The 27,077-nt window shown below is 45.7% G+C and overlaps 1 protein-coding gene across 1 annotated transcript; it reads right to left on the bottom strand.

The window, feature by feature from the left end:
* Positions 1-1,388: 1,388 nt before the first annotated feature.
* C15H16orf78 (chromosome 15 C16orf78 homolog) lies at positions 1,389-26,527 on the bottom strand. Its single transcript, XM_026410220.2, has 5 exons — positions 26,378-26,527; positions 23,295-23,372; positions 22,562-22,688; positions 3,776-4,031; positions 1,389-1,536 (listed from the first exon to the last, which is right to left on the bottom strand). Exons 1-5 carry the CDS (start codon positions 26,525-26,527, stop codon positions 1,389-1,391), a joined length of 759 nt encoding a protein of 252 aa, XP_026266005.1.
* Between the last annotated feature and the right edge of the window lie 550 nt (positions 26,528-27,077).

Here is a 27,077-nt window from a genome sequence, read left to right as displayed (position 1 = left end):
ATGGACTAATATAGTTTTTTTCCTCAAAATACTTTCCTTTTCCACTTTTGAACTGCTGCTTCTCTCAAAGGAACAGGTGTTCACTGGAAAGGAGTGTCATCTCATCATATGCACCTGGTTTCTTGAGATTCTGGTGAGTTTTGCTGTGGTTTTATCCTAACATGGCAGGGCTCACTGAGCTCTTGCTCATGTTGCTGTGGCATGTGGAGTCCAACAGTCACGGTGGCTCACTGGGCCCAGCTGGAGCGCTGTGCACACGGGTGGTTTTATGAGTCTTGCTCCCCGGGGCTGCGTACTAGCTCTCAGACCCCGGGACCATCACATTTTGGGGTGTACCCGGGAGGACCTAGATGTGGCACCAGCAGCTTTTTGACGTTGCTTGATTGACATGCACAGGCCTGATTTTGAGGATCATTTTTTCTAGGAATGCAGCCACTGGGAAGTCAGTTCCTTACCCAGCCCAGGGGACCATGGGAACAGCTCTTAGGTGTCAACGTCCGGGCTTCCTGCTTCACCTGCAAGCTCTCCTTTACTCTTCAGGCAACGCTGCTCAGCAGCTACCATCATTAGTACCATTCTGCAGATGCATAAACAAAGGCACAGAGAGGTAAAGTGGATTACTTAAAGTCACACAGCTAATAAGTGAGGCAGTCAGGATTCAAACTTACTTAAAATGCTGATGGGGACTAGAGGGGCTTGGGTCTGTAGCTCTGACTGGCAGAGGTGCCAGGATGGGGAGGACCTATCTCTGAACAGTCCTGCAGGATTTGCCCGTGGTCTCTGCCATGCAAGAGGGTGGATCAGGAGGCCGAGGTGAGGACCCTGTTTACATCCTGCCATTCCCCATCTGTGTGACTCTGGCCAAGTTTCTTACCCTCTCTGGTCTTGGCTTCAAGGGAATAACGAGGTCCTGGATGTACAGACATCAGGGTCCCTACCAGCTCTGAAAGCTCCCAGCTCCGAGGTGGAAGGGAGGTGGAAGGCCCGTGGGTGTGAGTCCCCGAGAGTCCCCTCGTTGACCGAAGCTGTCCCCTGTTCACTGGGTGAATCTCCTTGTCCTGCACAGGAGTCCCCCTCAGCCCTTGCACCTTCTGCCCTTCCTGGGGTGGCTTTGGGGACTCTGCGTCCCCACTGTGTCACCGAGACCTCCTTCTTAAGAAGCCGTTTCCTGGGGCAGGCGGAGAAACAAGGTTTATTCCAGGTGGGTTTGGACTTGGGTGTCGAGGCAGAGCCTACCCAGGCACCAGGACGCACACAGTCCGAGTGCCACGGTCTAAGAGAGACGCACTAGGTCTGGGGGGCTGTGGCCACGGCCAGAGGGCGGCTGGCACCTGGTGGCCAAGGGCCCCAGGGCAGGAGGACCCGCAGGCTTCGACGGCCAAGACGGCTCAGGGGGTGGCACTGGAACTCCGGCCGAAGACCTTCTTAGAATCGATCTCGGACTCGGTCATGTGGGGGTGGATGTCCATGTTGAGCCCTGCGTCCTTGCAGAGCTTGAGCAGCGTCCGGATGTTGTTCTTGGACAGTCTCAGGTACCTGCACAGGAGAAGGGGTGGCAGTTGCAAGTGGCGTCAGGGTAGCCTCTGTCTTTCCCTCTAAGTAGCACACAGGGTGCGACCTCGCCAGGGGACTGGCTCTCCAGACACTAGCGGGGAAGGGGGGTAGGGTGTGGCCGGAGGAATGGGTCACTAGGGCGGGCTGTGGGTGTCACATGGGGGGTCTCTCTGCTTCCCGATCACCATGCCAGCCGCTCCCCTCCACCACATCCTTCCATAGGGGTTCAGCCTCACCTCCAGCCCCAGGAATGAAGTCGGCTGTCTATGGCCTGAGACCCCTGAAACCCTGAGCCTCTACAGTGGGTTCCCGTCCAGACGCTCAGCTGATGGAAGCATCCACTCGTCTCAAGTAAAGGATCAGGGGAAGGAGAAGTTGCAGAGGAGACAGGGTGCGGGGGTGGGGGGTGTCCTCAGCATCAGGGACCTGAGCTGTCCCATCAGAAAAGGGATTCTTCAGCAAAGAGCCGACTGTCCCTATCTGAGGGCTCTTAATTAAAATGCCATAATTACAATGGCACTAGCAAGAACCAAGGGTAACGCGGCTGTCACCTGCAGCCAAGTGGGGAGAAGAACCTGGAGTGTAAATCCTTGTGTGCTTCGTCTCCTCCGAGGCCCCTATCCGAGAGACGCCCAGGGCCTCGGGAAACACGGAATGGAGGGAATCATGGCCAACAGCGCTAGGGACAGAAGCGCACGTTTTCTGCTAGTCATACTCAGGCACTTGAGAAAATCAGGACACTGATGGGCGCTGTTTTCTAAAGCCCCACAATCTGACGTGTGTTGAAGGATGGAAGAGATTCCATTTTTACTGAAGGTTCTAGAAAGTACCCCTGCCGTTGTGGCCAGAGAACTTCTTCCACCATCAACCCTGACCTCAGCAGGGCACTCAGGCCACCTGCTGGTTGTACTTTGTCACAGATGGAGGAGGAGGAGCGGCCTTTTGATGGGGATGGCCTCCTTCCTCCTTCCAGAACCTCCCAGAGCTCACCCATCCCCACACCCGGGCCACCCTTTCCTTGGCTCCAACCACGGCCCCCCCCCCTCCCTGACCAGCCCGGCCTCTGAGGTCCCGCCTTGGGCGTTCTTCCTGAGCCCACTCTGAACCCCTGCATCCTTCCCTCGCGGGTCTTTATAATGGCTTCCCACGTGGGTCTCTTGAAATACTCTCTCCCCCTCCTTGGGGGGCCACGGTCCTATCCAAATCTCTTTTCTTCCCACCCTGGAGTCAGAGTCAGAGTCAGAAACACACGATTGGTCTGAAAGCCACCGCCAAAGTCGCCCAGCCGTCGATCGCCCACCAGGGCCACCAGCTGGGGACTCTGCCAGTTCATCCTGCAGCCAGTGAACCACCCCACTCACCTGCCCCTTAGCTGGACAGGAAGCAGAGCGGGCGTGGCAGCGGGGCCACTTGACTTCCTGTCACCCTGGTGGCCGTGTGACACCAGGGATGCGTTTATTGATGTTGATCTCACAGGGATGACCACGTCACTCTGCTGTCTCCTTTCCCCTCAGCTACTGTTTGGGGACTTTGTCATTTACGTCTTCATAGTAAGGATGACACTGGGCCAGGGAGGGGGAGCCTTGTTTTTATTTATTTTTTGGAGGGGGGAGAGGGAAGGGAGACCAAGCTGAGAAAGAGGGAGTCCTGATAAATGAGTGAGCAAGAAGGGGGGCCTTTGGTAAGAGCAGCCCACGTCAAATGGCCTCACTGGGTTCATGGTCCTGCGGGGAGTCTAAAGGTCGGAGAATACCGCAGGATGCCGCTGGGGACAGTGGCTACCACTCCACCCCACAGTGTAAAGGATCTTAGTAGAACTTCCTGTTAAGACCAGACCACACTGGTCTGGTGGTTTTCCCCCACTCAGACTGAACCCAGAGGCAATTGACTACCGAGATCCATCTCTCAATTCTAGTTCTGGCTAAGTCGCTGAGGCTGGCCTGAACTTGCGATCCTCCTGCCTCAGCCTCCCTCTGGCTGGGATCATGGGCAGAGGTCGCTGTTCTCCTTGTTGAGTACGATTCCTGGCTTCTATTGGGTAACCAATGCAGCTATGGGAAGGGTGGCCCCACGGGCAGGCCAGGCTGCTGGGGAACCCACTGGCTCCGGCTGGAACCGTCCTTTGGGACTCAAGGAGGGAGCTGTCTTGGGTCCCAAGGCTCCGACCCCCCACCCCCATCCCAGCGCAGCCTCCCACTCCCCTGGCCCCGGGGCTGCTCACCGGCAGCTGAGCACCTCCTCGGGCTTGAGCATCTTCAGGGACTCCATCTTGGGCTCGGTGCTCTTATCCATGAGGGTCTTCAGCTTGCGCTCAAAAGACGCGTCCTGCGCCTTGCTCCCCCAGTCTCGGATGAGGGTCCCCCTGCGGCTGCTGAAGATGGCTTCCTGCAGCATGGGGTCTCCGATGCTGCTCTGCCGGCGGAACATGCTGGGCCGCTGAGTGGACTCCAGGGCGATGGCGTCCTTGATGTCCAGCTCTGAAACGGGACAGATGCCACTGTGAGTGCACGCCGGGGAGGGGAGAGGCGAGCGGGGCTTCGGGTCTAAGGGGGGGGCTTGCCAGGCTCCCCGGAGTTCTTTGCACCATTGCATCTCCCTCCATCTTTCCTCTCTGCCATCCTCAGGGAGAATTCACCTAAGGAAACTGGTCTAGAGGAGGCAGAGGAGGAAATCAGAGGCGACAAGCTCTGGGGACAGGAGCGATGCTGAAGGAGGAAGAGTTCGTTAGACAGAAAAAGGGAGGAAACGATTGCAGGCTGGAGGGACAGCAGGCATGGAGCCACAAATATGCGAAACTGGGAACATCTGAGGTGACCCAAACATGGCACTCCTACTGAATACAGTCCTACTGGGGCCAGAGCTTGGAGAGCTTCATTTTCTTCTTCTTGTTAAATTCCTCTGATTATTTTATAAACTTTTACTGATGAGAATGGAAATGTCTTCTACCTATTCCATTTTTAATTGGTGTGACTCCTATAAAGAGAAGTCTATTACGGTTTCTTCAAATGTATTTGTCTAGTTCACCAACAAACAGTGCATTTTGTCGATTACTAAATTTTATTGATTTTTTTTTACAAGACTTTCTTGACTTTGGCAGGATGATATCATATTTGAGGAAGATTTAACAAAACGTCCTCCCATTATTTATAAAAGTTATGTTTTCTTCTTATTGCATTTGACAGACCCTGTAAAACAATGAGAGGATCAGGTGGTCTTTGCAATCTCTGTTTTTTTTTTTTTTCCAGAATAGAAATTGGTGCAGTGTTCTAGGAGAATCACCATTTGAATATTCTTTTTAATACAAATGGGGAATCCCTTGAGAAAAAGACCATAGACTTTTCTGAGACTATCTGATCCTCTTCTGGGTCAAAGTGGGCCTATATTGAAAGAAACAGTAGCAATATAAAAGGTAATAGCCGTCAAGGTCTCTCTAGGGAGGGAGGGGTAGTCTCATACCTGTGTCAGACTCATTTAACAAATTAGAAATGTGAAGATCAGAAAGCTTAGGCACTGGGCACAAGATGCTGTATCTAATTCGTGATGAACTTGATGAACCCATGTGGACGGCCCCTTTTCCTGGGAGTCTGTGCTGGCCACTCTTTTGGACAATATGGATCCACATTTCTGGTCTGTGGTTGAACAGGTAAGTTGTATTTCCCGTGGGCCATGTTTGGGACTCCAGGGCCCAACATGGTATTCATGAGTCAACAGGGTTTTTTGTTCTGTCCCTCTGCGTTAGCAATGCTCTTAGCATCTGCAGGATACTTTGGCCATAGGTTCCCAGCAGGGAAGGGCAATTGAATGCCCCTTGCCCAGTCCTAGCTACTCAGATTTTGGCAAGATTGACTTTGGAAATGTGTTCCAATTGTTTCTCGGGGTCTTTTATTGCCCGAGTCAGGCAGAGGGGAAATAACACCAGATAGAAGTCTGCGTCTGTGTGAAAGAATGAAGAGCATCAGAAATGTTAAAAATGTGGGCAAATGTTAAAGTTTCTTTAAAATGTAGTTTTTAGGGCTGGGGATATAGCTCAGTTGGTAGACTGCTTGCCTCGCATGCACAAGTTCAATCCCCAGCCCCACAAAAATAAATAAATAAAATTTTTAAAAATGTAATTTTAAAAATAAATTGTGCAGTTTATATATAACCTATGGAGAAACCTAATTTTTTGGAATGCATTTTGGTTTTTTAAAAATTTATATATATATATATATATATATATATATATATATATATATATACCTTGATTTTATTTATTTATTTTTATGTGTGCCAGGCAGTTGGCTCTCCCGCTGAGTGACAGCCCCAGCCTGAGAAACGTAATTTTGAGGGCAGCTGCATGAAGGCTGCGAGAGGAAGGAGCCAGCGAAGTCGTTTCTTGTACCTTGCGGTGGAGTGAAGGTCAGTGATTGGAAGTGAGAGACGAACTGCCGCGACTCCCGACTAAATCAGCCAGGGTCACTCCAGGTGAATTGGGCTGGCACTAAATAACCACACAGAGATAGAGAAAATATCTTTTTCTTAGGGGTTCAGCGACGTTCCTCTGCCCCAGCTCCCACAAGGAAGGCTGGCAAAAAAGAGGGAGAGCGCCCGGAGCCCAGTTGATTGAGGGGAAGACACTCAAAAGTTCCACCAATAGGAGGCGAGGGGTTGGGTTTCAGGGGGGTGTAGCCCAATCGCGTTGGGTGACGCCCACTCGCAGAGCTCCACTCCCCTGCTGATTGGAGGTGAGGTCCACCTGCTTTCCCGGGAGCAGGCCGGTCCCACACCCCCATCTCTCAAGGCTAAGGGTGCTCAGCTCCTAGGTGGCAGCTCCTGATAATGACCTCCGTAAATTCCATGGTGTAGCCTCTATTCTTCTTTTTTTTTTTTAAATTTGTTTTTGGAGCTGTAGATGGACAGCATGCCTTTATTGTATTTGTTTATTTGTTTGTGGTGCTCAGTGCCTCACAGGTGCTAGGCCAGTGCCCTGCCCCTGAGCCTCAGCCCCAGCCTGTGTTCCTGATGACTGCCTTTCTAACCCATTCTAAGTGAGGTGCAATCTCAGGGTGGTTTTGATTTGCATTTCCCTGATTTGCTAAAGATTTGAGCATTTTTTTCATGTATTTGTTGGCCATTTGTATTTCTTCTGTTCAGAAGTGCCTCTTGAGTTCATTTACCCATTTGTTAATTGGGTTATTAATTTTGCTGGTGTTAAGTTCGTTGAGTTCTTTATATATTCTGGATATTAATCCTCTGTCAGAAGAGTAGTGAGCAAAGATTTTTCTCCCATTCTGAAAGCTCTGTCTTCAAATTCTTAATTGTTCCCTTTGCTGTGCAGAAGCCTTTTAATTTGATGACATACCACTTATCAATTCTTGATATTATTTCCTGAACTTTATTAGTCCTCTTGAGAAAGCAGTTGCCTGCACCTGTTTGTTGGAGTGTTGACCCTATGTTTTCTCCTAGGGGTTGCAAAGTTTCCTGTCTAATTTCTAGGACTTTGGTTCATTTTGAGTTGACTTTTGTGTAGGGTGAGAGTAAAAGATCTAGTTTCATTCTTCTACCTACAGACAACCAGTTTTTCCAGCCCTATTTGTTAAAAAGCCTTTTCTTTGATTTATGTTTTGGCACCTTTGTCAAGGATTAGATGACTGTATCTGTGTGGGTTTGTTTCTCTGTCTTCTATTCTTTTCCATGGTTTTGTTTTTTTAAAATGATTTTTTAAGTTGTCAATGGATCTTTATTCTATTTATTTATATGTGATGCCGAGATTTGAACCCAGGGCCTCACACATGCCAGGCAAGCACTCTACCTCTGAGCCACAACCCCAACTATGTGTCTATTCCTATGTCAGTACTATGCAATTATTGTTTCTGATGCTCTGTAGTATCACAGGTATTGTGATACCTCCAGTGTTGCACTTTTGACTTAGCATTGTTTGTGTATTCTAGGACTCTTGTTCTTCTAAATGAATTTTAAGATCCATTTGTTTATTTTTGCACTTATTACTAGTGCTTTTAGTGAGATATCAAAAAAATCATTACCAAGGCCAATGTCAAGGAGTTTTTTTTTTCCTATGCTTTCTTAGAGAAGCTTTATAGTGTAAGGTTTTATATTTAAGTCTTTAATCCACTTGGAGTTAATTTTTGTTAAGTGGTGTGAGACAGAGACCTAATTTCATTCTTTTGCATATGGATATCCAGTTTTCCTAGCATCATTTATTGAACAGTCTGTCCTTCCCTTATTGTATATTCTTGGTGCCCTTGTCCAATGTTAATTGACTGTATTTGTGTGGGTTTATTTCTGGGTTCTCAATTCTGTTCCATTAGTTTGTGTGTTGCCAGTACCACACTGGTTTGATTACCATAGCTTTGTAGTATAGTTTGAAATCAGGAAATCCAGCTTGCTCTGAATTTTAGGGTTTTTTTTCCTTATTTTTGTGAAAAATGACATTGGAATTTTGATGGGCATCATGTCTGATGTGTAGATTGCTTTGGTAATATGGAAATTTTGACAATATTAGTTTTTCCAATCCACAAATACAGGATAGCTTTACATTTATTTTTATTTAATTTCTTTTGTTAATGTTTTATAGTTTCCAGTACACATATCTTTTACCTCCTTGGTTATATTTATTTCTAAGTATTTTATTGTTTTTGATGTTATTGTAAGTAGAACTTTTTAAAAAAAATCTACTTTTTAAAGGTAGTTTTTTGCTACTATAAAGAAACACAATTTTTATTTTTTCATATGATATCTTGCACCTTTACTGAATTTACTAATTTTAGCAGTTCTTTGTTGGTATCTTTATGGTTTTCTACGAAAAAGATCATGTCATCTGAACAGAGATAATTTACTTTTTTCTTTCTGATTTGGATGCTCTTTATTTCTTTTTCTTGCCTAGTAGCTTTGGCTAGGACGGAATTATGTTCACTAATAGTGGTAAGAGTAGGCATCTTTGTCTTGTTCCTGATCTTAAGAATAAAGCTTTCAGCTTGTCCCCACTGAGTCTGCTGTTAGCTGTGGGAAGAGTAGGCATCTTTGTCTTGTTCCTGATCTTAACAACAAAGCTTTCAGCTTGTCACCACTGAGTCTGCTGTTAGCTGTGGGCTGGTCGTGTATGACCTTTATGATGCTGAGGTACACTCCTTCCATACCCCGTTTGTTGAAAGCCTTTATTGTGAATGGATGTTGAATTCCTTTGAAAGATTTCTTGCATCTATTGAGATGACCATCTGATTTTTATCCTGTGCTCTGTTAATGTGGTGTATTGTATTTATTAATTTTCACATGTTGAAACATCCTTGCATATAAATCCCACAAGGTCATTGTGTATGGTTCTTTTAATCCAGTGTTGAATTGGGTTCGTTGGCATTGTGTTGAGAGTTTTTTGCGTCTAATTTTATAGGGATACTGCCCCATAATTCTTTTCTTGTAATGCCCTGATCTGTCTTTAGTGTCAGGATAATGATGGCCTGGAGTTTGGAAATGTTCTTCAACTTTTTGGAAGAGTTTGAGAAGGAGACTGATATTTATTCTTATTTAAACATTTGATAGACAGTGCTGTTGTTGGGTCCTGGGCTTTTCTCTGTTAAGAGGTTTTTGTCTACTAATTCAATCTTTTTACTTGCAATTGGTGTGTTCAGATTTTCTATTTCTTCACAATTCAGTCTTGGCAGATTTTATGTTTCTAGGAATTTATCTGCTTCTTTTAGGTTATACAATTTATTAGTATATAATTATTTAAAACAGTCTCTTGTGTTCCTTTGCACATTTGTGACACCAGTTGTAAAGTCTACTCTGAATAAGTCATCATTTTTCTTGGTTAGTCTAAGCTAAAGATTTGTCAATTTTGTTTTATCTCTTCCCCAAACCAACTCTTAGTTTCATGGACCTTTGAAACTGTTTTAGTCGACTTTATTTCTCCTCTAGCTTTATTATTTCCTTCTTTCTGTTAACTGTGGGCTTACTTTGCTATTTTTCCAGTTCCTTGATGTACAAAGTTATTTACTTAGGGTCCTTTCTTTCTTTCTTCATTTTTATTAATATAGGCATTTTATAGCTATAAATTTTACTCTTAGAATTGCTTTTGCTGCCCCCATATGTTTTGGTATGTAATGTTTCCAATTCCATTTGTCTTTTAAGATATTTCTTCGCTTCCTTTTTGATTTCTCCTTTTACCCCTTAGTTATTCGAGCAGTGTGTTTAATTTGTTAAATTACAAAACTTTGATTGCATACAAAAGTCATCATTTATTTTAAAAATTTCCAATTTTTCTCCTGTTATTGATTCTAGTTTTATATCATTGTGGTCAGAAAAGATGCCTGACATGATTTTGATCTTCTTGATGTGTTAAAAGCCTTGCTTGTGTTCTGGAGAATGTTTCAGGGGTGCTTGAGAAGAATGTGTACTGTTCTATTATTGGGTAGGATGTTCTGTACCTATCTACTAAGTTCATTGGTTTATAGTACTTTTCAAATCTGCTGTTTAATTATTGATTTTCTGTCTGGATGACCCACTTTGTACGAGTTGGATGTTAACCTCTACTATTATTATTATATTATATTTAATTTCTCCTTTCAATTCTGTTAACATTTGTTTTATCTATTTGGGTACTCTAATATTGAGCACATAAGAACTGCCCTTTTATACAATGACCTTCTTTACCTCAAGTGACAATTTTTGGGAGGGCTACTGGGGATTGAACTCAGGTGCCCTAGAACACTAAGCCACACCCCCAGCCCTATTTTGTATTTTATTTAAAGACAGGGTCTCCCTGAGTTGCTTAATGCCTCACTTTGGCTGAGGCCAGCTTTGAGCTCACCATCCTCCTGTCTCAGCCTCCCAAGCCACTGGGATTTTAGGTGTGCACTACCGTGTCCCCAGCTCAAGTGACAATTTTTAACTTAAAGCCTATTTGGTCTGTTATCACTCTAACTACCTCCAGCTCTCTTTTTGGAATCTAGGTATAAAACATCTCTACCTGTCCCTTCACTTTCAGCTTACATGTGTTCTTAAAATGAATCTCTGGTGGCAGCATAGAGTTGGAGTTTTGAAATTCACTCGGATACTCTATTTTAATTAGAGAATGTTAGAGCTTGGATGTATTCCCCAAAGTCACGAGTTGGATACTTGGTTCCCCAATATGGTGGCGTTGGCAGGTGGATCCTACTGGGAGGTGTTTGGGCCTTGGGTGCTTTGTCCCCTGTCCGATGAATGGATTAAGGTCATTATCAAGAGCATGTGGTTCTGGGTCACCCATCCCTCATGCTTTGTCTCTTCTGCCCACACTGGCTGACCCCTTCACCTTCACTCCTTTATGACACAGCACAAAAGCCCTCCCCGGATGCTGTCAACCTGCCCTTGGACTTCCCAACCTCCAGAGTGTGGACCAAGGAACCTTTTCTTTATGAATTACTCAGTCTAGAATATTCTGTGGTCCACAGAAGATGGTCTAAATCAGAAAATTTAATCCTTTTACATTTAAAGTCATCATTGAGAGTAAGGACTGACTATTGTTATTTTGTTGTTTTCTGCCAGTTTGGGAATTTCTGTCTTCTTGTCGTCTCAGGACCTCGGGCTTTTTCCTCTGTGGTCCACGGGGCTTACGTGAAGCCTCTTAACTGTTATCGCATTCTGTTTCAAGCTCATGACAACTTAACTTTGATTGCATCCAAAACTATATCTTTACTTCTCTCCCATTTTATGTTATTGATGTTACAATTTACATATTTTTTGTCTTCTGTATCCACAAATTATTATGGTCGTGTTTTTCTGTTTATATTGAAGTTCATTAGCCTTACCCACACTACAGGAACTTGATTCTGAATGCATTTCCGTTTTAAAACTTTAAAGGGAGACAATAGGAGTTTTAGAAGAAATCAAAAGAATGGCTTTGTGGGAAGAGGAGGGGGGTGAAGAGATGGAGGTAAGTTGGATATCAGCACCAAAACACATTTAGATAGAAGGAATTAGCTCCAGTGTTCCGTAGCACAGGGGAGTAACTGGAGGCTACAAAAATTTATGATCTATTCCAAAATAAGTGCAAGAGTCTGGAGGTTTTCCAACAGATAGAAATGATAAATGTTTGGGGAGATGGAAATGCTAATTACCCTGATTTGATAATTACACCTTCTATACATGTGTCAAATTATAGTGTGCCCCACAAATACGTGCTGATATTTTATGTGTCAACTATTAAAAAGATAAAAATATTAAAAAGTTTGACACTAGTAGGCACAATTAGCTTTTTATAGTTATAATTTTAAAATGTGTTTGTTTTTAACTTTCATATTAGAGTTGAAAGTGATTCATACACCACCATTACAATAGTAAAAAATTCAAATTTGACCATATACGTACCTCTGCCAGTGAGTTTTATACATTTGTATGTTTTTATGTTGTTAATTAAGTGTCATTTTATTTCAGAGGAGGGACTCTCTTTGGCATTTCTTGTAAAGCTGTGCTATTGTAGTAATGAACTCTCTCAACTTTTGCTTATTTGGGAAGGTCATTATCTCTCCATTTCTGAAAGACAGCTTTAGTGGGTCTAGTATTTTTGATTGACAGTTTTTTTTTCTTTCAATATTTTAAATATATTACCCCACTCTTTCCTGGCCTGCGAGACTTCTGCTGAGAAATCCATTGATAGTTTCCTTAAGGCTGCCTTGTACGGGACAGGACCGTGGCTTTTCTATTGTTTTTAGATTTTTTTTTCTTTGTCTTAGGCTTTTGACAATGTAATTATAATGCATAGATGTTCTTAGGTTTAACTGTTTGGAGACCATTGTGCCTCATGAAACTGGATTCCAAATTGGGAGGTTTTCAGCCAATATTTCCTTAAATGATTATCCAGTTCCTTTCTTTCTGTCTCCTTCTCGAACACCCAAGAGGAATATACTGTTTTGCTTGATGGTGTCCCATAAATTCTGTAGGTTTTTCTTCATGATTTTTTTCTGTTTGCTGCTTAGCATGGTTTGGAATGAAGTGTTCCCCCAAAGCTCCTGGGTTAATGCGATGATACTAAGAGGTGAAATGATTGGACCGGGGGAGCTGTGAGTTAATCAGTGCACCCTAGTTAGAAGGGGCTGGTGGTAACTGTAGTTGGGGGGGCTGTGGCTGGAGGAGTTAGGTCCCTGGGGCGCTGCCCTGGAAGGGTGCACCTTTCCTGAGATTCCTTGCTCTCTCTCTGCTCCCCAGCTGCTATGAGCCGAACAGCACTCCTCCACCACACCCCTTTGCCGTGATATTCTGCCTCATCTTGGTCAAGCAATGGACTTGGCCAATCACAGACGAAACCTCTGGAACTGTGAGCCGGAATAAACTTTTCCTCGTCTAAGTGGTTCTTGTTGTATACTTTGGTCACAGCCATGAAAAGCTAACACAGAAATTGGGACCAAGAAGTAGAGTCATTTCTGTGTCTGACCTCACCAGGTGGCTCAGAAGCATTTGGGACGGGTTTGCAGGAGGAATTTGGAAAAGTTGACACAGGCAGGCTGGAGAAGTCTTGACATATTGTAAGCAGTTTAATGGGTCATCCTGGTGGGGAGTTTGGAAGACCAGAAGGTTGATAGGAGTGTGGATTGTGCTTGTGAAGTTTCAAAGGGGAATGGAGACTCTATTAGGAATTGAACTGGAGGCCATTATTCATGTGACATTCTGGCACAGAACTTGTCTATATTTTGACCAGGTCCTGAGACGTTGTGTGGGCCTGAATTCTGAATTTGTGTGGGCAGAGGAAATTTCCAGGCTACACGGGCTTGCCAGCAGTGACATGGACATCTCTAGCAGCATTTGGCCAAGTTTTTAAAAGAATATTTTTGTGTGTGTGTGGGACTCAAGAGCTTAGAAGGGGGAGTTTAAAAGCTTACAGCTTGACCAGAAAAGTACTTGTCAAACCTGGGCCAAGAAAGTTGGGCTTATTGAAGAGATTACATCCCCCAAAGAGAGGCTAAGTACTTTGCTAGCCAACTTGAGGAAAGATACTTCAGGGCATCTCGGGAATTTGCAAAACTACCTCCATTGCAAGGTTCCAGGGTCTAGAAGGGAAAATTCCTTTGAGAAGAGATCCCAGGGGGCACCCTGCTCACACGGGGGACCTGGGAAGTTGTTTCACCATACTCAGTCACCCAGTCCCTCAGAGGCTACAGCCACCAAGATCCCAGGGGATCCCACGGTGGTGTGAGCAGGCAGTCGACCTTGGCATCATCCCCATGCTGCTGGTTCTGCTGGAATGCAGGGTTCTGGAGTTAAGGGGTCATGAGGCTTCCACTGAGATATCCAAGGCAGGCCTGGAGACCATGCCAAGTAGGATCCTTGAAATCTCTGTGGGCTGCCCTGAGAGGGTGGTGTGTGATGGAGGCCCCAGGAGTTAAGACATGCCAGTAGTGTGTGCTGCCTGCCGAGAAAAACTGCTGACCATGGACAGAGTCCTTCTGAAGGAGAGCCCAAGTGTGTTGCAACCAGCAAGGGCAGAGGGTGGGCCTGCCCTTTGAAGAAAGCATCTGGCTACCACAGGTTCTAGATCTGTCTGAGGAGTTACAGGGCCTGTTTGCCCATCTGGTTTGTCGTCTTCTTGCACCCCATCCTTTTCCTTCTCCAACTTGTTCTTGTGGGGCATTTTGGTCACAGCAGTGAAAAGCTGATAACATCTTCCTCCCACTGGATAGCTTCCAATGGAGCGTCTTTGAATTCACTTACTCTGTTCCCCAAGTCTGCTGTGAAGTGATAAGACACGGTATTCTTCATTTCTTGGTTATCTATTTTGTGAATTTCTTTCTCACACTTTTCATTTTGCTTGAGTATGGTTTTCCAGTTTCCATTCGGTCGTCTGTTTTCTTGTCATCCCCTGAACTTCTTTAAGAGGATTATTCTGAATTTTTTTCAACCAGTTCATAGATCTTCATTTCTCTTTTGGGGGGTGGTATTGAGGATTGAACCCAGGATTACTTTACCACTGTGCCACATCTTTAGCCCTTTTTATTTTGAGACAGGGTCTGGCTAAGTTACTTAGGGCCTCACCTGGCCTCAAACTTATGATCCTCCTGCCTCAGCCTCCCAAGTGGCTGGGATTACGGGTATGTGCCACCACACACAGCAGATCTTCATTTCTTTAGGGTCAATTATTTCAGCTCTATTATTTTTTTTTTTTTGTGTGTGTGGGGGGGAATCATGATGAAACTCACTTTAAATATAGAGACATAAATAAATTAGAAAGAGCAATGTAACAGTCATAGGAGCTGAAAACGTTTGGAAGCTATTTTAATGGAAGAGGATCAATGTTGAACTAAGATGGTGGTAGTGAATATGAGGAGGAAAAGAAAGAGATCAATGACTTTTAGGAGATAGAAGTTGCATGACCTGAAACCTGGTCATGAGGTTGAGAGGAGATGGGGCAATTGATAGAACAGGATCTCTGGCTTCTGGCTTTGGCCTCTGTGTTGGGGTATGCCATTCTCCGAGGCAGTGCACACAATGTGTGCCTGCTCAGTTTGCTGAGTCTGTAGCAACGTGAGCTCATGTGAGAATTGAGCATGTAGTTGGCTCCATGTCTTCCTAGGCTTTGCTTTGTCTTGAACTTGTCTCCCAGCCAGGTCCCACCCACTCAGTAGGACTTTTACCAGACTGCACAGGAAGTGCCTCTTGCTGAGCCCAGTCCCAGCCCTGCCTCCGTTCTGGGTGCCACATCTGAACACCCAGTGTCTCCCAGATGTCTCTGTAGATACCTGCTGCTGTGCTTAGGCTGGCCCCCTTTCTGCCCTCTAGTGGCTGCTCGTTGTATTACACTAGGGAAGCTGTCTTCATTTTCCAACAGGGTGTTTGTCTTGGAGGGAGAGAAGAACCAGAGAGAAAAGGTTTCAGTAGCTGGAAAGTCAGCCTGCCCCGCTGCATCCTTGTTAATTGAGAAGTAAATAATAATTACTTTTTTTATTAGAGCATTATAATTATACATAGTGTTGGGGGTTCATTTGGACAAAATCATACATGCAAAGAATTTTATTTCAATTCCCATTTCCCCCTCCTCTTCACCCCTTTGTTTTTGATGGGTACTTTCTACATATAGATAAAGGTGAAATTCTCTTTGGTACATTTGTACTTGTATATTGTTAGAGTCTGTAAACAAGTCTGGATGGCGCCTGGCAAAATGCCAGAGGGAGTGGTTTGTGAAGTAAGGCCAGCGAGCCATTAAGTGTGGAGATTCCTTATTGGTTGACTGCTGTATCTAGTTTATGCTAATTAAGATAAGCTGTGTGGAATGTATAAATACCTCTGTTGTCTTACAATAAATGGCTCCCACTCCTGCTGTATCAATCTACACAAGTTGCTCGTCACACGCCCCCCCCCCCCCCCGTTATTTTGCTGCAGCCAGACTGCGACAGTATATAACATGATTTTGTTAAGTTCATTCCGTATTTCTTCCCCTCCCCCTTCCTTCCTCTCTTCCTCTTGCTCTCCTCCTCTCCTCCATCCATCTTCCCTTTATCTTTATGATAACTGATCCCCTCCCCCACTGCCTCCTTTCCCTTATTTTGCTCCCATAGTTTCCACCCATGAGAGAAAACAATCCACTCTTGATTTTCTCACTCTGGATTATTTCACTTAGCATAATTTTCTTTCATTTACTGGCAAGTGTTATTATTTCATCTTCTTTATGGCTGAGTAAAACTCCATCCTGTGCATCTATACCACATTTCCTTTATCCATTCATCTACGGATGACACCAAGGCTGGTTCCATAGTTGGGTGATTGTGAATTATTCTGCTATAAACATGGGTATGCATGTGCCACTGTAGTAAGATGATTTCAGTTCTTCAGGGTACATGCCCAGGTGTGGGACAGCTAGGTCTCTGGTGGTTCCAATCCTAGTGTTTTGAGGAATCTCCACACTGCCTTCCAGAGTGATTGTACTAATTTGCAGTCACACCAACAGTGTATGGGTTTACCTCTTCCCCCACATCCTTATTATTATTTGTATTGTTGATCTTTGACATTCTCACGGGAATGAGATGAAATCTGAGTGTAGTTTGGATTTCCATTTCCCTGTTTGCTAGAGATATTGAATTTTTTTTCATATATATATATGTTGGCCATTTGTGTTTCTTCTTTTGAGAAATGTCTATTTAGTTCTTTGGCCCATTTATTGATTGAGTTATTTGTTTTTTTTGGCATTGAGTTCTTCAAGTTCTTTAGGTATTAATCCCCTGTCAGATAAGTAGCTGGTAAAGATTTTTTTTTAACATTCTTTAGGCTCTTTTTTCACTTTCTTAATAATCTCCATTGCTGAGCAGGAGCTTTTTAATTTGATAGCATCATACTTATTGATTCCTGGTTTTATTTCTTGAGCTTTAGGGGTCTCGTTGAGGAAATCAATGCCTGTATCTATAGGATGCAGTGATGATCCTGTGTCTTGTAGCAGTTGCAAGGTTTTTTGATCTAATCCTAAGTCTGATCCATTCTGATTTGACTTTTGTGCATGGTACAAGGGATCTAATTTCATTCTTCTGCATATGGATATCCATTTTCCCCAGCACCATTTGTTTAAAAAGCCTGTCTTTTCTCCAACATATATTTTTTGGCACCTTTGTCAAATACAGATGACTGTGTGGGTTTATCTGTCTCATATTCTGTTCCATGGGTCTTCATATCTATTTTGATACCAATACCATGCTGTTTCTGTTATGATAGCTCTGTAGTATAATTTCTGATCAAGTATTATGATACCTCCTGATTTGTTTTTCTTGCTTAATATTGCTTTGACTATTCTGGGTCTCTTATTCTTCCAAAGGAATTTAAAATAGTATTTTCTAGTTCTGTGAACAATGTCATTGATATTTTTCTGGGAATTTCATTGAATCTATATATTGCTTTTGGTAGCCTGGCCATTTTGTCAGTATTAATTCTGTCTATCCAAGAACATGGGAGGTCTTTCCATCTTCTAAAATCTTCTAAATTTCTTTCTTCAGTTTTCTATCATTTTCATTGTGGAGATCTTTCATCCCCTTAGTTAGATTAATTCCCGAGTTTTTGTTTTCATTTTTTTTTTAGGTTATTTTGAATGGGATGGTTTCCCTGATTTTTTGCTCAGTAGACTCACTGTTGGAGTGCAGAAAAGCTATCGATTTATGAGTGTTGATCTTGAAGCCTCCTATTTGCTGAAAAGCTTTTTTTTTTTTCAATGAAGTGTGATATTGGTTTTGAGTTTGTCATACATAATCTATTGTGTGTGTGTTTGTGTTGGGGGGCTGCTGGGGACCAAACCCAGGGCCTTGTGCATACAAGACAATCACTCTACCAACTGAGCTATGTCCCCAGCCCCAAGTTTGCATATATAATCTTTAGGTTGGGGTAAGTTCCTTCAATCCCCTTGTTTTTGTAAAGGTAAAATTTCTAAGCTGATTCTAAGCTGCAAAAGTCTGAGTTAAAGTGTAAAAGACTGGGCATTGTAAAGCTTCTAAATTACAAGGCCTGGGCTAAAAAGTAAAAGACAAGGTATTATTACAATTCCTCTGCTACCCCCGGAACCTGTAATCTCTGTAGTTGTTAGGACAATGCTGGAACTGCCCAATAAATATCTCCATTGATTCCCTGGTTGTTTAATAGCTAAGGGCTCCAAGTAGCTTGGCACGTAAGCATCTAGGCTCCAAAACCAATCAGTTTAAATGTGTACCCCGCTTAGGAGTGACCAATCACCCCTGCCCGCTCTGTTTCCACCAATGAATGTACTAATCCTGTCTCAGAGTTGTTGTTCAATTTTCCCGCGCCTCATGATGATTTGTTCTGATGTATGCAAAGCCCACTGCCCTCCCCCAAAAGTGTACTTAAGCTCTGCTTGACCTCTGCTCTGGGCTGTTGGCTGCTATCCCTTCTTGAGTGAGCACGGAGCCCCAGCGTGCTGGAATGGGTCCCCAATAAATCCCCTTTTGCCAATTGCATGGAGCCAGTCTCTTGTGTGGTCTCTTTCTCCGACGCTCCGCGGAACCCTTACATTTTTAACATGAATGGTGCTGTATTTTACCAAAGGACTTTTCTAGATCTATCAAGATGGTCATATGATTCTTGTTCTCAATTATATTTAAGTGGTGAATCATATTTGATGTGTGGTAAGTTGAACCAACCTTGCATCCCTGAAGTGAAGCCACCTTGATCGTGGCATATTATCTTTATAATATACCATACGTTTTTAAAAAATATTTTTAATGTAGATGGACACAATACCTTTGTTTTATTTACTTATTTTTTATGTGTTTCTGAGGTTTGAACCCAGAGCCTCACACATGCTAGGCAAGTGCTCTCCCACTGAGCCACCACCCCAGTCCCATTTGAAAGCAGTTTGCTAACATTTTATTAAGGGTTTTTTGCATCTATATTTATCAGGGAGAATCCATCAGGTCCTGGGTTCCTCTTTGTTGGAAGGCTTTAACTTCTGTTTCAATTCCATTACTTGTTATTGATCTATTTAGGTTTTCTGTATCTTCCTGTTCCAATTTGGGCAGGTCATATGTGTCTAGAAATTTGTCAATGTCCTCTACATTTTGCAGGTGATTGGAGTATAAATTTTTAAATAGTTTCTAAGGATCCTCTGGGTTTCAGAAGTGTCTGTGCTGTATCTCTTTTTTCATCTCGAATTTTATTGACTTGGGTCTCTCTTTCTTTTGGTTAGTTTGGTTAAGGGTTTAATCTGTCTTATCTTTTCAAAGAACCAACTCTTTGTTGCAGTAATAATGCATATTTTTTCTCAATTTCATTAACTTTGGCTCTGATCTTAATTATTTCCTGGCTTCTACTAATTTGGGACTTAGTTTGTTCTTCTTTTTCCAAGGACTTGAGGTGAAGCATAAGCTTATTTATTGGAGATCGCTCTGTTTTTTGTTTTTTTAATCTAGGCACTCAATGACATGAAGTTTCCTCTTAGTGCTGCTTTTATACTGTCCCAGAGACTTTTACATGTTGTATTTGTGTTCTCAATTGTTTCTAAGAATTTCTTCTCTCATTTCTTCTTTGATCCATTCTCTAATTAAAAGAATATTGTTTAATCTTCATGTGAGCATGGGGTTTCTATTATTTTCCTTGCTATTTATTTCTAGCTTTATTCCAACATGTCTGATATGATATATGGAATTTTATGTATATATTTTTCTTTTGTATTTGCTAAGGCTTATATTGTGACTAGAATATGGCCTATTTTGAAAAATGTCCCATGAACTGGTGAGAATAAGGTGAATTCAGCTGTTTTGGGGTGAAGGATTCTGTGATGTCTATTAGATCCATCTGTTTTATACTGTTTTTTAAGTTAGTGATATCTTCTTTGATTTTATGCATTGATGAATTGTCCATTGGTGATAAGGGTGTGTTGAAATTACCCCATTTTATTGTATTGGGGCCTATCTGGGGTTTAATATCAAGGAGTATTTTCTTTTAATATAATTGGGTGTACTGACATTTGGGGCATAAATGTTGATATCATGATACCTTCTTGTTGGCTTGTTCCCTTTATCAGGATGTAGTGTAATCAGCTCTTCTGATTATTTTTTTACTTGAAATCAACTTTGTCAGATATGATAAAAATCTTTCCAGTTTGTTTTTGGACTTAATTATGGATGTTTTCCCATCCTTTTACCTTCATTCTGTGGATATCTTTGCCTTTGAAATGAGTCTTTGGCAATCTGCACATGGCTGGGTCTTGTCTTTTGATCCATTCCTGCTCATCTGTGATTTTAATTGGGGAGTCGAGACCATTTATATTCGGTATTACTATGGATCTGTGTTTGTGGTTTACTGCTCTTTTGATATTTTTGTTTTATTTAAGTCCGTCTTGATTCTCATTGAGATGATTAGTCTTCTATTGACCTTCATCTATGTGGAAGTTTGAGGGTTTGTTTTGGGGGTTCCTCTGTGTGCATTTTATCTTTGAGAACGATTTAGTCAGTGGGTATAAGTTTCTTTTAGGGAAGGAACTGATTCTGTCTAGGAAAATACCTTGAAAGGAGGCTACTTTGGGAATGAGACAGATGAAAGAAAGATCTCTCCAAACAAAAGATGGTGGAAATGTGAGGAGGAATGCAGAGGAGGGGGAGAAGGGAAGGATGGTGAGAGGAAGGAATGCTGGGCAGGACGGTCCGGGGGTGAGGCAAGCAAGGTGTCTTGGGTAAAATTGAAGAGGTCCCAGTGTCAGGTTGACACCAGTGCCCTGTCAGTATTAGGCACTGATTTGTGCCCTGGGTGCCTGCCTTCACCTCGTCCCTGTCTTGTAATTGAGGAAAAACCTCAGGAAGCTACTACCTGCCAGGAACTGTAGCCAGGAAAAACCTTCTGGGGGTAGGGGACAAAGGACTTTGAACAGGGGGGCGTCATAATCAGCCTCTGGTTTCTTTGCTGTCGAATCTGACACAATTCCTTCCTCAGTTGCCCCCAAACCTTCGGTTAAATTTGCTTATATACAAAGGCTTCATGTGACAGGTTTGAGGGGAAACCAGGAAATAGGGCTGTTCTGTGTCTGGGTTGGTAGGGAGAAGGGAAAATCTACTAGAAGCAAGAGAGAGATTGAGGACCCAGGAGGACCAGAACTTTGGAGCCAGACATGACACTGGGGACTCACAGAAAACTTGGGAAGTCCTTCCCGTAGGACACAAGCCAATCTTGTTTTTTTTTTTTTTTTTGTACCAGGAATTGAACTCAGGGGCACTCGACCACTGAGCCACATCCCCAATTTTATTTAGAGACAGGGTCTCCCTGAGTTGCTGAACGCCTCACCCTTGCTGAGGCTGGCTTTGAACTCACAATCCTCCTGCCTCCGTCTTCAGAGTTGCTGGGATTACAGGCATGTGCCACCCTGCCCGGCCCAATCTTGTTTTTATTTTTTTAAATAATTTTTTTCATTTTGGAATGATTATGGATTTAAAGAAAAATTGCAAAGAAAATATGGAGTGTTCCTATACAGTCTTTATTCAGTTTTCTTAAATGCTGACATCTTTTATGCCCACGGACCATTCATCAAGACTAAGAAATAAACATTGGTACATTACAGAACTTTTTTGGATTTTATCAGTTTTTCCACTAAAATGCTATTCGGGGACTCAGTCCAGGATCCTATACTGTATTGAGAGCAATCATATTTAAATCTGACAGGCCACTGACTACAGTTTGATTACACTGTCTTTGGTGCATTAAATAAAAAGGGGGGGGGAGACATATTTTGGGCACAATCGAGGCAACATTAGGTGGTAGAATCGGCAGCTCCCATTCAAAGGCTCTTGCCTGCTTTTCCCTTGGGCTAGCTGGAATCCCTTCCAGATTTCTTTCACCTCCTCCTTCTGTTTCAAAAGGCCATGCACAACTAATGCATCTGCTATTCTAACCTCATGATACACCTACCCAAAATTTTAGCAAAATTTTTACTTAGCAATTGTCATTGATATTTATTGAGCATCTCCCCTGTGTCAGAGTGGACACCGTACACGCAACATCTTGCCAAAGCCCCTCTGCCACACTATGAGGCAGGTAATGTTATTGTCCCATTTTACACGTGAGAAAACTGGACCATAGGGATGGAGAGGCTGGCCCAGATCACACAATGCTGAGTCTATTACAAAGTGGTGGAACACGGGGTTCAGAACTTGGAAGTGGGGCTTTGGTGTAACTGACCCCTGCTCCTCCCTAGGTGTGAGCAGGGCCTTGGCAGGCCTTCAGGTCTGCAGGTGTGGCACCTTTTGTGATTGACACTGTCACCGTATCTAAATTAATTAAATAATTGGGAATTCATGGGGTCCGTGTTATCAAAATGATCTGGGAACTCAGAATACATTATATTGATTTCCCGAGAAGAGAGAATTCACAGGGGTGGCTGCAGCTACTGGCCTCCTGTCCAGGTCACCCCCTGCTTGCCATAGGGCGTGATCCCTACAGAGACTCTAGGTGGGTTTCCTGGGTGCACACGGGTTGGATTGACGTGGATGCCTTTGAGCCAAGGATGGTAGGAGTTTTGGTTCCTCTGACAGGAAGGACCACAGGAGGACACTTCTGGGCCCCTTACCAGACTTGCGGGAGCTTTCCTTGTTGTAGGCGGTGGATGCTATGCTGAGGCGGGCTCCCATTTGCTCTGACCCGTACATCCTCCGGTAGAGGGCCTCCTCATTCTTAACAGAGTTTTTCTTGACAGCCTGGGAAGGAGCAGGGGAGAAGGTGCATCTTTGTTACGGGGTCTGCTTTGTCCGCTCCCCTCCCCCACACACACCAATTCAAAAGTTTTGCTCAAAGACCCACAAAGGCAAAGAGGAGAGAGCTGCCCTGGCCTGGGCGAGTCTTGGAGGGGGCAGGGAGCGGCTCCTAACGCTGTCCTTCATCTCTCCCTACCTGGGGGGAGGCCGGGAGGGGCCAGAGCCCCCTAGGGCTGGGGCTGCCCCTAGAATCACACGACCAGGGGGTTCTTCCCACTGGGTGGCAGGGTTCTCCTCTTTCAGAAGGTTCTCCTGGGAGAGTTGGGGGGAACGGCAGGTGGAAGAGGATGTCCCGCCGTGACACTTTACTGCAGGTCTGCAGGGGTTGGTTGGGTGAAGCTGGACAGGGTGGGAGGTGGGTGCAGAGGGTCCATCTGGGGTGTCGGTGTGGGGCAGGAGTGCATTGCAGAGCCCTGAGTTTAAAAATGTAGCTGGACACTGCAGGCGGCGACTGGGCTCCCCTCATCCAGATGGCGAGGCGCGAGGCACGGGGCGGGGCGGGGCGGAGCCAGGGAGCTCGGTCACCTGGGGGGTCACCTTGGCTCCTACCTGCTGTTTCGCTACTTTGCGTTTCTTCTTTTCCTTCTCTGCGGCTTTGGGGGGCAACTCCACCTTGGTTTTTGACTTCTGAAAGGGCAGAAGTGGAGAGACCCTCAGTGTCCTCACGAGGATTCCCAGGGAGGAGGAGGAGTCTCCCTGGACAGCAGGCTGCTGCCTCGTACCCAGAGGCTTGTCCTCCTGTTCCCCTCCCTGTCCCCAGTTCTCCAGGTACCTGCTGCTGCTCAGGCCACTGCCCCAGGAGTGACCTTCTGGACCTCAGGTCTGGTCTGGTCCCTTTCCACCTCAATCTGTCTGTGGCTCCTTGTCACTCAATCCCCTGTGCTCCCTGAAGTGGCCTTCTGCCTGTCACTTCCCTGCCCAGCCCCAATCTGCACCAGCAGGAAAGCTGTCTCCAGCAGAGCCCAGGCCGCACCCTCCTCTCCTCCCACCCCACTCCCCCATCCTGTCTTCCCCAAGTGGCCATCACACTGAACGTCACACTAGATCCTGTCCTTCCCCTGGAGGCTCCTTGTGACTGTCAAGGAGCCGAGCATTCCCTGCTCTGAGTCTGAGCTCCTTGTTCGTGATCTGTGCTTGGCCTTACAGGGCCACCGTGGAAGCAGGGAGGGTCATTAGCCATCTCTAGGGTCCCTGGGCAAAGAGCCCCACAGGGCTGCCTGAAGGAAGCTCCTCAGTCTGTAAGAGCTGGGGGCTGGGGGTGCTGAAGCATCCTGGGACCGACGGAGTTGAGATTCTCCTCTGGAGATGAGCCATTTATTATTATTATTATTATTATTATTATTTTGTGGCGCTGGGGATTGAACCCATGGCCTTGTGCATGCGAGGCAAGCTGTCTACCAACTGAGCTGGATCCCCAGTGGTGGCCCTGGCCACTTGGAGCAGCTGTGGTTCCGGGTCAGGCTGCCTGGGTTGGAATCCTGATTTGTCTGTCATTCAGGGACTGCATGACCTTGGGAAATCACGGCTCTCTCAGTGGCTTTTTCTCCTTAGCTGAGGACTGGGGACAATGGTAAGGTCTACCTCCCAAGATTCTCATGAGAAAGAGGTGATTTACTGCAGGTAGGTGCCAAGCTGCCCAGGAAGGATGCAGGCAGGCTTGGCGCAGGTGGTAGGCATGTTTCCATGGTGGCCAGGTGGAGGGAGCTGTCCAAGGGCTTCAGGGATGGGAGTAGCCAGATTGCCTTCTAGGGAGGGCGGAGTGGGTCCCTTCAAAGTTTTGTTGGGCTGAGTAGGGCGGAGGGAGGGGGCTGCAAGTTGGGACCAGGGCTGAGTGTTCAGGTCAAGAGGAGAGAGGGTAAAGCCATCTCCTCCGGGTGGTCCTCTTCCTATGGCCCCAGCTATCAGTCCTCAGTATCCCCACAGGGGCTCCTGGAGTATCCCAAGCGTCCCCAAGGCTGGGTGGAAGTGACATGGTGAAGCCGTAGACCCAAGGAAAGTGCAGCAGCCACAGTTCAGAGCTCTTGGTGGCTGGGACTCTGGACTTCGGGGCTCTTCTTTGATGCCAAATGGATCACAGGAGGCAGCAGTGATCTGAGATGGGGGCAAAGCCCAGATGGCCGTGACCCACCCCAGAAGGAAGGAGAGGAGGCTGAAGGGGCTGGAGGGAGGTGGACAAGCCTTTTCCCAGCCAGGTCCACTAACGGGTCTCCCGCCACCTCCTGCTGTCCGGGACCTGCCACGTAAGATCTGTCACCCTCTTTCTTAGGAGCTTCTCTAAAATTCCAGAACAAATGTTCCCCCACGGGGTCCCAGGTTATTTACAATAAAAGCCGTGTGTACGGTAAAGCGGTCAAGACGTTATTGTAACCCTAGTGAAGGAGATGGGGACATTCTAATGTGAAAGTGAGTGGGATTCTGGGATCGAGATTGAGTTCTGAGGGAGGCGGGTGGCGGTAAGTCACGAGCACCTTAGTGGAAAATGGGTTCATCGCAGGGAATTAGCTCTCAAGGCCTTTTTGGCTGTCTGAGAAGCAAGCAGGTCAGCAGAACCGGGGCGATCCCGAAGGGCAGGGGATCTGAGCCGGAGAAAGCCCAGTGGAGGGCATTACGGGGCGTTGGCCTAATGGAGTCCATGAGCTTGGGAATCGGGTACCTTTGGGCTTGAGAACTGGGTCTGCCCTTAATTAACTGTGATCTCAAGAAAACGGCTTTGCTGCAGCCCCGTCTCCTTATCCTTCAGTTGAGGGGTGGTCATGGCTCCTACCTGGGAGCCGGACTTGGAGCAGCTGAGGCATGAACCCCTCTGCGATGCCAGGCCAGTCAGGGGTAAAGCTATTTGTAGGGTGAGCGTCGTCACTAGTGATGCTGCTGTCACCCATCTTGCTCTGGGGTCAGAGGAGATGAGATCGGGTGGCATCTTCTGCAGAGCATACCACTTTCCAAGGACGTGGCTTGGTTCTTCATAGCTGATGGCCTGGGGTGGCGAGCTCTGAGGAGCACTGAGGGTCTAAAGTGGTTGCTGGACTTCCTGGGGAAGGACGGGGTGGGGACCACCTCTGCTGGGGGTGGCAAATGGTGGCAGGAAGGAATGCCTCGGGCCAGGAGCCAGGATGAGGAAAGGGACAGTGAGTGTCCCTGGGAAGGACTCCACCTGCCAACCCCGAGCCCCCAGGAGCTGCCCCTGGGCCCTCCCAGATACTGACCGAGGATAGCCACCCTCCTGGTTTGACTCAGCTGGAGCCAGTCTTTCCCTGACCCCCGACTGCCTTTTTCTTCGAACATTCCTACTTTAGGAAACGTGCATTTGTCACTTATCTGTCTCTGCCCCTCTGTGACATAAATCTCCTCTCAGCCCCTTGCCCATCTTCCACAAAGGAGTGTCCCTCCAGGACCTGGAGCCATTTCTTGAAGGACAGTCAAAAGAGGTTGGACTCCGATGGGTCTTTGGGGGGTGGGTAGGAGGCTGGGGAGCACCGGTCCACAAACACCAGGACCTGCTGTCCCAGCCTCCCCCAGCATCCTCCAGAACCTTGCCACTAGCTCACTCTGGTACTTATAAAAAGGCCTCCCTCATCTTGTTTGGGGGGAGATGTGAATCACGTCTCCCCGCCATTTTTCTTGGCAGTACCCACCTGGAGACCTAGCTTCTTCTTCCCCCGCCTCCGCTCCAGCCACTCCAACACCCGCGTGAGGTCGGACATCCGCCTCTCCTCGGGGGTCCTCCAGACGGACTTCCTCTCGGTGGGCATGGCTCTCTTTGGGTCCTCCTGGTCCTGGGACATGCTGGGGTGTTGGCTTGCCTGGGTGGGAGGCTGGTGATCTCCTGTCCTCTCGACCCCGGGGTCTTGCTGTGCTCGTGCGTGTGATTCAGAAGGTGGCCTGTGGCCTCTCGACGTGATCACAAACAGCAGAGTTAGCCAGCAGCTTGGATGTCGGCCTGAAAAGAAGGCTGAGGGTGATTGTGAGGTCACGCTGGGCTTGGCAGCCGGTCCCTGGGGTGACAGTGGAGATGGCACCTTAGCCACATTCCAGTTTTTCCCACGCGGCCACAGCCCCTCTTCAGGCACCGTCTTCCTCCGGACCCTTCTACGGCTTCCGAGACCGCCTCTCCATCTGCGTTTCCGCAGAGATCTTGCTAAGACCAAGGTCAGCTCCGGTGTTTCCCTTTCTCAAGAATTTTCAGTGGGTCTCTGTTTCCTATTTTTTAAAAAATGTAAATTTCCTAGTTCCTCCTCCCAGTTTTCCACAGTGGGTTCTAGTTAGAACACAGTGGTTTATCAGTTCAGTTGCTCTGTTCATTTCTTCATTCCACAGAGAGTATCAGATACCTGC

The sequence above is a fragment of the Urocitellus parryii genome, chromosome 15 (genome assembly GCF_045843805.1).
Source record: "Urocitellus parryii isolate mUroPar1 chromosome 15, mUroPar1.hap1, whole genome shotgun sequence".
In the NCBI taxonomy this organism is placed as follows: domain Eukaryota; kingdom Metazoa; phylum Chordata; class Mammalia; order Rodentia; family Sciuridae; genus Urocitellus; species Urocitellus parryii.
The sequence above is the reverse complement of the archived record's forward strand: the minus strand, read 5'-3'. Positions and strand labels throughout refer to the sequence as shown.

What these genes read in the sequence shown, in the direction of transcription:
- C15H16orf78 (XM_026410220.2), bottom strand. Translation starts at nt 26,527, where the DNA reads ATGTCCCAGGACCAGGAGGACCCAAAGAGAGCCATGCCCACCGAGAGG. An exon ending in AGAAGAAGCTAGGTCTCCAG is followed by an intron (nt 23,373 to 26,377) that starts GTGGGTACTGCC and finishes CTGCCCTTTCAG; the next exon opens with AAGTCAAAAACCAAGGTGGA. An exon ending in GGAAAGCTCCCGCAAGTCTG is followed by an intron (nt 4,032 to 22,561) that starts GTAAGGGGCCCA and finishes GTCCCGTTTCAG; the next exon opens with AGCTGGACATCAAGGACGCC.